The sequence below is a fragment of the Anser anser genome, assembly GCF_964211835.1.
Source record: "Anser anser genome assembly, chromosome: 4".
NCBI classification, from domain to species: Eukaryota; Metazoa; Chordata; class Aves; order Anseriformes; family Anatidae; genus Anser; species Anser anser.
Window position 1 is genome coordinate 13729388 of NC_139724.1, and position 15269 is coordinate 13744656.

At 44.2% G+C, this 15269-nt stretch overlaps 1 protein-coding gene across 28 annotated transcripts in view; it reads left to right on the top strand.

Moving 5' to 3' along the window:
* Nucleotides 1–15269, top strand: part of ADGRL3 (adhesion G protein-coupled receptor L3) — a 536452-nt gene that overhangs the window by 504804 nt on the left and 16379 nt on the right. For 13 of the 28 annotated variants that reach the window (XM_083833098.1, XM_083833095.1, XM_083833096.1 and 10 more), the window contains one exon: nucleotides 14671–14799. The exons of 14 other annotated variants lie outside the window; for them this stretch is intronic. In XM_083833098.1, coding sequence (XP_083689224.1) covers nucleotides 14671–14799 — 129 coding nt within the window. Of the gene's footprint in view, nucleotides 1–291; nucleotides 12910–14670; nucleotides 14800–15269 lie in introns of those variants that run through there. One more of the 28 variants, XM_083833093.1, reaches the window with a different exon arrangement.

The following is a 15269-nucleotide window of genomic DNA, read 5'->3' on the forward strand; positions in this document are numbered from 1 at the left end:
GGAAGGTCAGTTGGGAAATGAACTGCTGGGGGAGGCATCTTCAAAGTGGATTTCATCCGGCTATTTCTGTTGTGTGCCATCGGATGAGATGAATCACCCAAAGGGCCTGAATTTCTCCACAGACTGCATAAACAGCTCGGTAACTGTCTTCAAAGGGATGCCTTTTAGGTGGGAAACTTAAGCGACTTGAATAAATTGTACTATTACTCAGAGGCACCCCTCTCTCTTTTTCACACAAGCAGGCAAACTATTTATTTTGGTTTTGTTTGTTTTCTGTCTTTTTTTTGGTAGACAGATCTGCAAAATGGAGGTTAAAACATTTCCTTGGGAGTTAGTGTCTCTGAAGCAGCAGGCGGTCAGTTGTGCTAGGAAAATACACCTGACATCAACAGGAATCCAGCTGCACGGGGCCCCAGATATTTCACACTTTATCCTGTTTATTCCAGCTGGAAAGAAATGTTCATGGTCTTAGGGCTTTGCATAAAGCATAAGTTGTTTCTTCAATCTCTCCAGAGGGAGCTGAAGCCTGAACGGACCAGTGGGGCAATGTGGTTTTCACAGTTCTTGTCTTCCTCTTAATATTTTAATATATCTCAAGCTTTAAAGGAGCCATTTCATTAATGTTTTATTTACAAGTGTGCAATTAAAGCTCAGAGGAGTCAAGTACAAACCTTGAATTGTCTGGTTGGTATCTTTCCCTGCCTGAGGTTGATACAGCAGGCTTGTGTACCCTGTCAGAAGTCTCTCTCTAGGCCTCCCAGACTAGATACCTTCTACATGAAACTGTCTGTGTAATCCCAAATTAAACATTCTTTGTGCACTGGTATTTTTCCCAGAACCTTCAGACAGCAACCCAATTTCTAAAGTAGGGAAAAAAATGATCCTTTCTCTGCAGAATCATCCCATCCTTCAGCTCCTGATCTGACTCAATATTTCCTAAGCTGTCGCTGACTTTTCATGCTCCTGTCATGGAAGTGGAAAGCAGTGAAACTTCCTCTAACTGGGTACTTTCTCATTGAAGCCTTTTTTTCCTTCATCGCATTCACAGTACTTGCAGCCCCCTGCTGCTTGCTAACGTCCCAGGCAAGTCTGCTCTTGCTATCTGTTTTCCTGTTTTAAGATTAACATCACCTATATCACCCTATCCCTTTTTCTCCTTCTTCCATGAATCTCATAGGCATGTCTGGAATATCATACCTGTATTGGCACATCCCTCCTTTGGACATGTATATGTACCTTTTTCTGATTTAGCAGAAGTCACATTGCTTACAGCTTTTTCCAGCTCCAGCCCCTCTTTCACCCGCTACCTCCCCACAAAATCATTGGCTGTAACGTTGTTTTTTCACCTCTTGCCTGATGTTATTTCTCCTACCAGGAATTTCAGACATAAACCCATACTTGCCTGATGTATCATGTTCTGTAATGAAACTTATACTCACTCTTGACTCCCAAGACGTACATGAGCATTTCAGGTATTTTCTGAAGGCAGCTTCTAGTTATAGATTAGTGTAAAATGTTTCAGGCTTTGTTCCTCCTTGCTTCTTGTCGTAGCTTAGTGTGCGGGTTTGGGATAGTTATACCACTGAAACCAGGAGGAAGGGAATAGAAACTGGCTGTGGATTTCCCCCTCTACTGTCAAAGGAAGACCATGCCAGTCCATCCTGTAGACATGTACTCCATTTCAGGATCCAGGGGCCTTCCTGCTCCTCACATTCCAGCTCTGCAACTTTGCCCTCATTTTTCCCACTTGGGTCTGGCTGGATGTTTCCGCCATCTATTTCACATCCACCCTGTGCTTCTCCCAGCAGTGAAGATTTGAGATGGATCTGCTGCTTCAAGGACTTAGTCTCAGTGGTCCTCCAGCTTGTCCGTGACTCCAATCCCTGCTAGATAAAAAGCACAGACATTACTTCAGGGACTTTCCTCATCTACCTGTGCTCATGATCCTTTTAGTGTTTCTGTTTTTCTCTGCATTCCTGTCCTGTTATATCTCATGTGTGACACAGCAAGGACTGCCCTTTATTTATGTTAGGCATGACTAGACTGTAATTCACTGTGGAACAGCGTGCTTGCAAAGTCCCCAAGCCTGCATTTTGTTATTCTTCTTGTCTGACTAGGAATTGATGCAGCTGGGATATGAATGCCATGACTTCCAGCTGACTTCAGTCTCCCAAGTTGCTTCCTCTGATGCAGAGTTATTTAGACTTTGCTACACCTACGCCAAGGCTGTGAGTCTGTGCTGAGCTCGGACAAGTGCCACATGGCAAAGTAATGCTGGAGCTCTAGACCAGTGTTGAATTAGCATCCCAGATGTGGTTGTTTAACATCTGAGGAACAGCCTGCCCAAGCCAGACATGTCCCATCAGTGCTAGGGTTGGGCATGCTCACAGTGTTGAAGTTATAACTGGAAGCTCTTTCAGAGTGAGCCACAAAAGGTGAGTGGGATAAAAACTGAACCAAGCTGATCACCTTGTGAGCGGAAAAAATAAGTCTTCCTTTGCCTATAGGACATTTGGGAGGCTTAAGAGGTCTTGATACAGACACTCAGAAGAAACGCTGAAAAAATGGACCAAAAAACCATGCTGGGATCCCTGAAGGATGGGCTGTTGGCTAGAAATGTTTCCATGAAGGCTGAAAAGTAGAAGGAATAAAGAGAAATCAACAGGCAGAACTTCACTTTGTCTTAGGTTCATCAGAAGACGGAGCAGATAACTGTGTGGTTGTAACAGCAGATCCTTTGGTACCTGGGGTTGAGACAGTATTTAAAAAGAGCAGGAGATTAAAAGCAATTAACATCATTACTGTCTTCCCAATTCTATTGCACTTCTGCTTTTGAAATCTAGTCACGGGCTTGCACAGCACACGTGGACGGGGTTGGAATGGAGTTGTTGCTCAGCACTGTGCTGATGGCAAGAGGAGCAGATTGCAGGGGGCCACTGCAAATGTGAATGTTGGGCTCTGATGGTATGGCATGGACCTTAGCCTTGGGTACATCCGAGTGTCTACATCCTGAGCGTGAGGGACAGGTCTGTTTAAACCTCGGGAGCGTTACTGTCAGAAACCACTCTGATAGCTTAGACAACCTTGCAAACAAGCAGTCAGCACAAGACAGCAATGTGACTCCAGCCTATTTTTATCCATGTCTTAGGTGAGAGGTAATACAGTAATTACTCTCTCTCTCAGGGTATGAAACAACCGAGAGAGAAAAAGTCATCATGAACCCTATGGTACTTTGTTACCTTTCAGGTTTTCAAGTTAGGGGTTTGATGTATTTTTCTAGAGGAAAAGTGGGAGTTACCTGTTAAAGGAAGGAGTGCTTCTTTTGGTGAGACTTGAGAGCACTAGAGAAAAAGGAAGAGTTTGTTGTTGGTATGACATAGTATTTTGTTACAGGAAAATGTGCTGATAGAGCTATGTATGTCCATTGAAGTTAGCAGGTAAGGGGAACTGTATCTTCACTCGTGGCAAGCACTTAGTGTATTAGTAATACTTGGTGTATTAGCAGTGGATTTTTCCTCTTTGGGAAAATACATGAGCTAGGAATAGAGCTACCAAGTTTCTTAGAAAATAGAAACTACTCCAGAAGTCTGTTGTGCTTGGTCAAGTGCTGTACTCCCACTGCAGTGCTATGTGTCTTGGCTTACAAACTAGCAAGTTTAATAGTCCAGTCCCAGTCTTCCTAGAGAAACACGAGTACGTGCACTCCTTGACTTTTGGCTCTACGCTTTAGTCCACTCACACCCAAAGCAGTGCTCACAGTCTCCTCTACCCTCATCCACAGAGGTCTCCTAGAGAGATTTCTTGGTAGTCTGCATTGCTCCCCATGTCCTAGAAGGCAGAAACATCAGAAAAACCCTGAAAGCTGGTGCAGGATTGGAGTCCAGGACCTCTGGCAACTCCTCCTGCAAGGTGGCAAGTCTTAAATATGAATTGTTCCTTGTGGCCCTGGAGTCTGCTCGCAAAGGTGAAGGCATACATGTACTTGCTAGCAAATGTTAGATGCTGGATGGGGGTATGAACATCAGAAACACCATCAGAAACACCATTCACTTCATGTTTTTTCCCATGAAAATGAACCGAAACGGAAAATGGAAATGAGGGCATTCTTTGTCCCTGTCCCTTGCTTTTTCTTTCCAAACGCCTAAGTGTCATTGCATGTCTCATCTTCTAAGTAGTGCTTCAGAATAAATACTCAATTTCCCTTTGCTTTATTATTTCTCCCCTGTATTTTTATATCAACCACAAAGACATAATCTGAAACGTACACAGGAAAAAGGGAAATTATTGCTACTGTTTTCAGAGATAATCAGTTTAATGTCAAATTCATGTGGATTTCTTCATAATGAACAGAACAAATTGAGCTCAAATTCAAACAGTGGGAATCTGAGTCAGAGAGGAAAATTAAAATGAAGAACATTAATATCCTGATTTCTAACCCAACTGAGACCTGATTGTTTCCTAAATGAAATCTCCCATCAAATTCCTCCCACCCACCCAAAAATATAATTAAGCTGTGATTTCCATTCTGAAACCCTATCTGTGCCATTAACTCAGCAGGGAGGGCTGTGTGTGTTTTAGGGAGGGTGGGTGAAGTTTTAAATTACCTTCAGATGGCCATATCAGCCTGAATTTTTAGGAGATATTTCTTTAGGAAACACATCAGAAGGTGAAATCCTGCCTTTGACAGGAGGCTGTCACTCCAAAAGACAGTAGCTGCAGGTTAGCACCAGGGAAGCACAGAAATACTAAAGTGAGTCAGTTTGGGTTGCTTTCCCCAGATTTTCCTCTTTTATAGGGTGAGATGAAGATGCTTGGGTTAAGCTGTCTGCATAGGGTTGGTGGTAGTAGGTGTCACGGTCTGGACATAACTTGGCAATACAGCAGTGAAAACAGTGGCTTTTGGTGTGGTTAGAAGGAGAGACAGACAGAAGAGGTAAAAAAGGGAAAGAAAAAGAAAGAGTAAAATAAAAAATCAACATTCCCCGGGAATCTCAAACCACAAACCTCTCTGGTAGAGGAGCTCCAGCAAGCCACGCTAACAGCAGCTCCTGCTGATCCCACTGCCCCTCTCACCAAATTATACCCCACAAAACTGCCAGTGTCTGTGCCCAGCAAAAAAAAAATTAAAAAGAAAAAAAATAAAAACAGTTCCTATCCCACAAATTAACTTAAGCTGCCCAGGAATGGCTTAACCTGGTTCAGCATTTTTTTCCAGTTGCTGGCTTCAGAGCAGGTATCCGAGCTGCCATGCGAGCCGTGTCAGCCCCTGTTCATGAGCTTAAATAATTTCTCCGTGGTGAGCCATCCCCATACACTTCAAAGAGTGATTGTTGCTCATCTGAGCCCATTGAAAAGCTGACCCTTTGCTGGCAGTGCCTAGAGAAAGTGGAGGGCAGGTGGAAATGTGGATCGTGGAAGCGTTACCGTTGTCAGGTGTCAGTCTTTTCTCAAATGGCTCATTCTCTCCCTGATAGATTTATGTGACCAGTGTGACAGTCAGATTTCTGCCGAATTTATGTTGCATATAAGATAAATAGCGAGCAGTTGAGCTCTGGGAGAGGTGGGAATGCCTCTGCTCATCTCAATAGGATATTCGGAGGGCGCCATGAATTGATATATCACAGTCAGGCTAAACGGTTCTTACCTGCTCTGAGTAACACCAATCACTCTTCTCGTGGCTGGAAGATATTAGAGAATAAATACTTTCTCTGGTTTCTTTCCATTTGTTTTCTTTTTACAGTTAGCAGCAGGCAGTGCTCCAGTTTCTCCTGTGAAGCCAGTCAGTTTTCATATCGTGTCTTTCACAAAGATAGTTTGTCTGTTGATTTTTTGTTTTGTTTGTTGTTTAGTTTTGTTTTCATTATAAATTAGCAGGATGTGGCTATATGAGCACACAAGTTGGCAGGCAGAGTTAATGGTGAGCAGTACAACGTTTAAGCACATTTTCAAATGTGCTGGGTTGCGCTTTTTCTTTTATCCTCACTCCTGTCGTGGCACTGTCGTAGGCAGGTTCAGCACAGCAGACCGCCAGTACGTCCAAGGCACCTGTGGTTGCTTTCCTGGTTCATGAATGAATCTGCAGATGCCTAGAGGGAACTCATCACAACATTCCTGGGTGTAAAACTACTTTACATTCTTTCTTTCTAAGCACCAAATGGTTCAAGAATAATTTGACTAAAGGAAAGTGTCTGTCTCCCGCAGACAGTTTGCCCTTGGCAGTACCATTGCTGCACAACTGGGGATGTGGTGCAGAGCAAGAGGTGCATCTGTTTAAAGCTGAGCTTTGCCCTGGAGATGCTTTAGATGATTTGTGCTCAGTTTTTTAGTGATTCTCAGGGTTTTCTGGAGAGGAGCAGTAAATACAGAGTACTTCTTGAAGTTGAGCCAGGGATGGCCCTGGTAGGGGATGCAGCCTCTGTGACCATTTGGAGACCATCATCTGCCAATGTGCAAATCTCATTTCATCATCAACACTGCTTTCAGCCAGGGCACCTTTTCCCAGAGCCTGTCCTTTTTGCAGAGTGCTGAGAGGTGGCTATGCTCAATGCTCCCCTGAGTCAGCAGGTGCACAGTGCTGCACAGACCCAGAGGACACAGCGCTCCTTGCCCTCGAGCATTTCCCTTCCCACTTTTTAGCCCCAGCCCTGGGAAATTTAGTCCTTTAGTCCCTGGTTTCAAGGGTTTCAACAGTCCTGGAGCCTGGAGGCGTCTGATTTATCCACAAACAGCAACAGCAATGAAAACCCACTTTCCTCCTGCCTCAGGCGTATGATTAGCTGTTCAATTTCTGTTTCTTTATGGTCAAGACTGCCTCTTGAGAGTGGAGTAGTGCTTTTCTGAGGTGTTTATGTGTCCCCTGGATGTTTGGTGGAAGTCAAAGGGCAAGAAGCAGGGTGAGAGTCCCCAGAGGCATCTGCTAATCCAGAGCAAGCCCGAAGGCTCTTTTCCAGCATCTTGTCTAACTACAGTTTCATGAGTGCTGTGGCTTCTGCTCCCTTTCTGGGGAGAGCGGTGCTCAAGAGCACATGCTGTCCCAGCACCATAAATGCCTGTGCCAGTGGTCACAACAGCGGGGAGATCCTCCAGAAGAAATAGCCCAGGGATTTCAGAAGCTTGATTTATGTCAAGACTCTGAAATTTCCATTTTGCCCAGCGCAGGAGGCCGTTTCTTTACCTCACCATCACACTGCCCCTGGCATTTTTCTGATGAAACTGCCCAAGTTTTAACTCTTTGATTTCACACCCTGTGCCCCCTGCTTTTTCTGTTACCTCTCTGTAACCATTACAGAGCACATACATCCTCCCCTTACACTCCCTGGCCCTATGGATACCCCCACCTGGGTCCCACACCCAAACGGATGGCGTATTTGGATGAAGCAGTCCACGTGCAGCTGTACTGAATCAGCCGGGAGGGATTGCCGTTTGCAAGGCACAAATCTCTGCAACCCTGTTAAGTGGCTGTTGTTTTGGCTAAATGTCAGTATCTGGCATCAGAATGAACCATCCTGATAATTACATATGAACTAGAAATGAATTCCAGGGAGCTGAGGTAGCTGTAAGCAAATTAGTATTTTCTGTTTTGTAACGTAAATGCAGTATCCTTTTGGACTAGTGATTGCCATGCTCTCTCTTTTTATTGTTCTGTTGTACTTTTTTTTTCCAGTCAGCCATACATTTTGTGCCAGGAAAATTATGATTTTCTGCATCAAGGATCAAAACTTAAGGAATTTAACTCATATTTCTGCTTACGTGCGAAATGAATCCCAGTGCTGATTGTCTTCTAGTCTGTTTTGCCTTTCTGCTGCCTGGGACTGAGTTAGCTGAGATTTGTTGCAGTGATTTCAGTGAGTGACGTGGCATTCTTCCTTTGGGAGATATTATGAACTGGCTTTGATTTTAGGATTGACAGCCATATAATTGGAAGTTCAGTCATTAGGTGGATCAGATTTAAAGAGGAAAAGTAAGGGCAAGGCAATTTCTGAAATCAGAGCGGGCTTTGGGGAGTATTAGATCCAGCAGAGTATTGCTGCAGAGCAATCTTAATATGATGACTGTGAAAGAGGGAGGAAGAAAGCATGGCTGCTTATACAGATTCCTGTAAGTACAGGCCAATTTCTGCCATAGGCAAGGCTCCCTACAAGTAAGAGCTTAGGACTAGGGAGAAATAAGTATAAAGAGGAACAATGAGGGATAATGCACCTTTGTATAGTCACGGTATAGAGAATTATAAACCCTGTGAAGGGGCAGCAATGGTAAAAAGAAATGTCCCATTCTGGGTACGTGTTTCTGCTCTGAGGAGTTGAGAAGGAATCAGTGCAGTGATGGCCTCTATCCTGGGGCAAATATTTATAAATCACTGTAGACTAGCAATATGTTTGGAACGTGGCCTGCAGATTATAATCCAGCAGAGTTTTGTCATCTGAAATCATTACGTAAGAAAGGAGGAAAATAGGGAAAAAGAAATACTTACCCTGCCCTGTCTCTGCATAAAAGCATGGGATGTTTCATTTTGTTAAGCTCTGGATAGCCCAGAGCTTAACAACCTCATTTGCTGAAATTCCATTTCACTGCAGTCAGTATTAATAGCTTCTCAATGAATAGATTAGATGCTGCAAGTGACAACAAACCTATTTGAGAGAAATTTAATAGGGAGGTTTATTGAAGTTTATTAACTGAATCCTGTTGGCTATTATAAGAACACAGTTCGATAAATCTAAACATCAGAGCATTCGTTGAAGGGAACCAGGAAAAATGCCGAAGATGCCTGTTGTCCTTCAGCAAATGTGTGATTTCACTTTTCATAATTGCATTAATCGTTTGAATAAACTGCAAGAGAACATGTGGAAGACCAGCATTCTTTAAATACATGAAAAATCTGTGTGTAATACAGTAAAGGACACTACTGAATGCTGATAAGGACAGTCACGATAATAACTGGAGATTTGACTCATACAAACCTGCTTTGAATGTATTTTCTTTCACTGGAAGTAAAGCGGAATAAAAAAGTTAATGCTAAGTGATGTACAGAGCTAGCCAGAACTTACAAACTGAGATCTGCGCAGCAAGATTGGTTCAGTAACATTCAGGTTAAGGAAATGATTTATTTACTATGGTTAGGATAAGGCAGATTTGTTTGTTTGCTTATTTTATTGTTTTTTGTTTGTTTGTTTTTGTTGGTTGTTTTTTGTGTTGTTGGTTTTTTTTTTTTTGGTTGGTTGGTTTTGTTTTTATATGAGCACTGAGTAAAAGAGTCATCTCTAACCACCTAGTTGGTGTCAAGGACGCACCAGTCACCTGTGCTCGCTGGTAGTTCAGGCACTGCAGTACCTCCCGGGGACTGGTCCGTTCTCTCTCTGCAGGGTGGTCTGAAGTCAAATATATGAAGTGTGAGAAGCTGAGGTGCTTGATTTATGGTGGCTGTGGACAGAAAGATAAGTTGGCTGCTTCAGGAGGCAGAGTGGGCGGGAGCACAGCGCCCTATCCTAGCCCTGCGGGATGGAAGTAGCAAGAGCTGCACGGATGGGAAAATGTGAAGTAAGATGAAAGATTAAGGTTGACCAAAAACACAGCAGTACATGTTTTCATTGTTGTTTTTTTCTTTGGGAAACAACGAAAAAAGACCAAGAAAAATTACATTTGGGGACTCCCGGGTCAGAGGCAATGAAACATTTTGTTACAACTCAGATGTGCTTTTTCAAAGCTATTTATTTCTGTTACTACTCTAATGAAAAGATGACATCATAAGAAAAAGTCCAAGTCAGCTTTCATACAAACCACTCTTTAGAAACAACCAAAAAAAATAATTTTCATTTGGAAAACATGGGGTTTTCTTTGGACATTATTGAAATGCTCAGTTGATTCACTACTTTGTCAGATTCAATTTGTTAAATGCTTTGGTCTCTTTTCTCTGCAAAACTGCACTTCAGACATGTCTGCTGGGTGTTGGGGAAATCTTCCCTTCCCCAGCGTGTTCCCACTCTGCTGAAATACACATAGCAAGGCTAGAGCCAATTTTGGCATGGGATTGAAGAGATAGAAAGCCAAGAGTGATATGTGAGGGCGTTATTATCTTTGTGGACAGATGACCCAGACTAAAGCAGTCAAGCTCAAGCCATTTGCAGCCTGGCTGGACCAAGCTGAATGACGTTATTTTTCAGAAAGTCTGGAAGAGCACTCGGATACATTTCCCTTCCTGCTGAGCAGACCACGCAGATGATTCAAGTTAGCTTAAATGCCTTTGTGTGGCTTTGTCAGCCAGCTGCCCACGAGAAATTGTTTGAATTTTGTTTCCGAATGATACAATCTAGAGTCTGGTGACACACACTTGTCATCTTTCTTTTCATCCTTTGCTTTTAGCTAGTGTCTAAATTTTACCTATGTTTAACAGGGTGCAGCTTTCTCTTATGGTCATAACACCAAATTCTTGCTCTACTGATGTTAAATACGGGCTCTGGTTGTGGTCCTCTCATCCCACTGAACAAGCAGACGCCCAGGTGAGCCTTTGAGTTTGAAGCCTCATCTTTTTCCCACCCTTAAGTAAGGGCCACATGCACACAACACAAGACAGGTTTGGAAACGGAGTGAATTTCATTTCAGCAGGGTATTTTTGGCTAACAGAAGTGAAGGTGTTTCAAGGCAGCTGAGCCGAAGCCAGCCAGCGTAACTAAGCAAATAAAGAGCACGTTTGGTAATTGCGTGCTGGGCTCAGGTGCTTCAGGAGATGGCAGAGGGATCATTTGTGTAGGGAATGTTACCGCCGAAAGGGTGAGAAGCAAGGACTCCGTGATTTGCTGGGAGAAGTCGGTGTCATGCCTCAGAAGCGGACAAGAGCTGAGGACCCAGCCATAAGTGAGTAAAGAAAACCAAGTGATGGACAAACGCTGCTTGCTGAGGATGTTAGGCACATGGCCAGCCTCAAGCCAGGTAGTTGCCGAGGTTCACATCGCGAAGGAGGAGATTCGGGGCAGTCAGTTGGTACAAGCAGCCCTGATCTTCCTGCCTTTCAGTCCCCAGACTTGCTTTGGCCATTGCCAGCAGCAGCTATCGCAGCGCCAGTGGCCCGTCTTTGCTGCGCACCCACACGTGAGACTGTGGCACATAGGGTCAAATAAGCCTATTTACTTTCTCTCGTATTTAGGGAGAGAGTGCTGCTTTGATCCCAGGCTTTCTTTATCGAGCTTTGCTGGCTGTTTATTACCAAGGCCATTTTCATGCAAACGGGGTCATAGTCTGGTAGCCCACCTGCTTCTTGTGCTCGTGCCTCATCTGCAGACTTAATCCATCCTTTCTAATAGCCCTGCTGGTTGCTATAGCAATGATAAAGTATTATGAAAAAGGCAGGATGATACTTAAATGTATGGCTGGTGTTACCTTTTCCTTTCTCCCTCCTGGGAAGGAGAAACCCAATAATGGGGATTTGGTTGTTGTATTATTGTTTTATCTAAAGCTTTAACTACAGGCTCTCTGGAGCCTGAATGCAGTTCTCTCTCAAAATCTTTTGAGGCAGGGACTGTTGCAGCTTTAAAGCAGCTAAGGAGAAACAAGAGCCCAGATTAATGAATACAAGGTGTATGCCATTTTCTTTTTAAGATGCCAGAGGTTAAATTTTCCGTGACCTGCACAGAAGGTGAAGTTCGCTGTGGCCAGCGCACCTGCTGCTGAGTCCTTAGGGCCCAGCCCAGTGCCTAAAAGTATTGAAAGCAATCAGAAAGTGCTATGGGTGGGTTTGTTTTGGCTTTGCATCAGGAGAATTACTCAGCACTGCCATCACAAATGGCATTTAGATCAGTAAATTAAAAAATCTTTGCCCTCGGGAATAAAGGGAGAGGAAGGCAGAAGATACAATATTTTTGCTTAGTATCTGCATACGGGCTGTTTTGTTATACCAAGCATCCTCTTTTACACACCTGAGAGAGAGAAAATGACTTATTCTGAGTTTTCAGCCTTTGGTGGTGTTTATAGTTGGAATCGTGGCTCTGCATTAAAAGTTGCCAGAAATGATCTAGTCCAGAAGAGCCAGGTTTGTGTGAATTTAGCTCGTTTCAGAGCCCACTGGGCAGCAAAGAACCCCCCTGGTGCCTCTAGGCAAGCCAAGCATTGCGTGCTGACACAGATCTGTCCCTTCTTGTCTCTTGTCATGCGGCACAAGCAGCCCTGGTGCTAAACGGTCCGACGTGCCCGGCTGACACAGGGAGCAAACCCCATGAGCATCCCTGTCTTTGTTGCAGGAGCCCTGTCTTCTAGACAAGATCAGACCAGGAATATATCGAGTGAGGTGCTCTTTCTGGCAGCTGCCATTTAGAGACGCCTCGAGCAAAAGCATTCAAAATCACGTGGCAGGTATATCCTCCTCTTCCTTATTAAATCTCACAGTGACCAACTTGGAGATTGGGTTAAATCTCAAATGGGAGGATTATATCACTTCTGGATTTATGACTGGCATTAGCTCTGGACATCCCTGTTACCTGAACAAAAGCGAGTCCCTTTTCAAATCTTTTACGGCCCAGCTTGTTTAGAAGTGGCATAAGCAGAAACACTTCAATGCAGCTAATAGTCACACTGGTATAAAGCTAGTGCAAGAAGACAAGTTGTTCCTACAGTCCCTCGCCCCACATGTACATGAGATTAATGGATAAATGCGTTACCTGAAAGAAAGGATTGACTCATTTGACTATGAGTTATATTCAAGGTTGCTTAGTTAAGTGTTTATATAATGTTTTTTTACAGGAGACAGCTTTGTTTCCTTATTTCCAATCACAACAGTTCATCAGTATAGCCAAAACCATCAGGTGAGAGACAACAGTATTTTTTCCAGCTGCATGTGTTGAGGAGCCTCCCTGGCATGCAGCCCTCATGCAGTGCTGCCTTCTTACCATGTCCTGCGCTCAAAAGGCCAAGTGACCTGCTAATGCCATGTGCCTCGGGGTGGGAGGGCTGGGGGGGAGCAGAAAAGAGGGGCAGGACAGCAGGCTGCTTTCTCCTGATCCTCTGCAATCGTACAGCAGTGCCATCATGGGACGTGGAGCCAGTGTACGAGCACTGCGGGAGGCAACTCTGGAGCTCTGGAGGTCCTTGGGTTTGGCCAGCTTTTGCTTTCTTTAGATACTCTGTTGGTATGAGCTTTCAGAGGGTTTGCTGATAAGGCAAGGCAAGGCAAAGCAGAAGCCAAGTAATTATTTGCAGAGAAGAGGTTGTGCCCTAAACCTCACGTGCCTTGCGAAGGCTGCCTCCACAGGGCCACCTCCACCACCAAAGGAAGCAGATGGTGGTCTCCCCTACCCTAAAAGTGACAAAGGCATCGCTGTGAGAGTGGCTGGTTTTGAGGAATTGGCTTTTTGATTGCTCGTTTGGGTTTGGTCCAGCAGGTATTGGTGACAGCCAGGTAAGGCAAACAGTTTGACTAGCGGCCAAGCCAGGGTGTGGTAAGCTGGGAAGGAATATTTGGAAGGCTTGCCACAGCCCTGGCATGGCAGCAGGCTGGGGAAAAGGTGGTGGTCTGTTTTCTGTGCTCCTTCCCTTCCTCTTTGCTCTCTGGTAGCCCTGTCCTGACTGGCTGTAGTCACCCCATCAAAAACTTACTTGTTCTTGGGAAGGTTTTGCTCTAATGGTTTAGCCCAAGAGGTTAAAAAATATATGTCCTTCAGTATTCCTGGGGATTGCCCTGGGATGAGTTTTTGTGTCAGCTGCCTCTCTGGATCCCAGAGGAGTCTTAATGGGGCAAGGGCTTAATAGATTCGTGGTCCTGCAGGTCAGCTAAAAGGAGGGGGGAGGCTTTGCTTCGTGGGTTGATGCCCGTGGTGGGAAACACGGTGGGTCTCAGCAGCCAACCTTGATGATCCTAAAAAGCACCGGAGGCTGCAACCACAAGGGACAGACCTAAGCAGGCGGCTGACTGCTGGCTGCGTGGTCAGAAATGACTGCAAGGAAGGCAGGGAGTGCTGAAAAAAAAAAAGCACATCTCCATGGTCCCCTCTTGCTCCTGATAGGAACACCTGCTGGGGCTGCAGTGCCCTTACTCCCCACCTGCCAGGAGGTACAGGGAAGCTTTCAGGAACAGCAGCTGAAGTGAAACTTGCCCTCTTAGCAATGAGAAACTGGTTCGTGAAGCAGAGCTCTCCGATAAGTGCCGAGAGCCTTTAGGAGAGGATGCAGTTTCCATCCTTTCTTTTTAATTACGCTTTTTTCAATTTTAGACGTGTTTCAAAGGACAAACAAAAGAGATCCTAACACACAGTGGGAATTAAATGTGCTGTTTTATGTTAATCTTTTTTTTTTTCTTTTTTCCTTCTTCATTTGGTACTTTCTGGAGAGTTCCCCCCCACACCCCCCCATTGTGTAGGCTGCCATCTTCCTGTGTTTATTTGTAGCAAGCATGTGGGCATAGCCTTGCTTACACTCAGAGCAACTGGGGAACCACCATAAATGTAGCTTATCTGCTTTCTGATCCATTTTCTTTTGCATCAGTTTGGATTTGTGCATCGTCAGTAACATCTGTGCTGCTTTAGTGGCCTACAGTTTTTGAGTCTAATTAGCTGGCTGCTTGTAATCAGGACTATTTCAACTGTTGTCATTCTGAATGTTCTTTTTTCCCTTTTTTTTATGCCACATTTGCCTGATTGACCTTTTTTGTTGTTTTTTTTTTTTCTCTGTCTTTCTATCGGGCTGCTCCAGGAGCCATGGCTAATCATCTTATAACCAATGCTCTGCTTCGTCCTCATGGCACTAACAACCCTTATAATACATTGCTCGGGGAATCGGCGGTCTATAACAACCCTTCTGTCAGCATGTACAACGCACAAGGTGTGCTGGAGTTTCTCTCTAATTTTTCTAGTGAGAATTCCATTTTCTGTGGCTTATTTTGGCCCATTTCTTTCTTTTTTTTTCTTCCTTTTTTTTTCTCCCCCCACACACACTTTGTTTTTTTGGAACTGGGCACAAAAATGATCCCCCCCTTTCCTTTCATTTCAGTGCATTTTTCCATTTTCCTTAGGCTTTTTTTCCATGAGCGATCAAGTTCACTTTGAGAGACACTCATCAGTCCCACTCAAAGCATTCATAGTAGTTTTTATTTTGATTTTTTTTTTTAACCCCTGTGCTTTTGTATTGTTTTGGTCTTGTGTCTGTGTTTTGTCAGACGTATCCATTCCTCTCTTTGTTGTCAGCACATTTCCTCGTTAAACCATTCATTTCAGAAACAGGAACACCTTTGAAGGTAAGTGAAGCTAAAATGGCCTTTGACACCAAAGCTGCTTGTTCGAAATGGCAGAGAG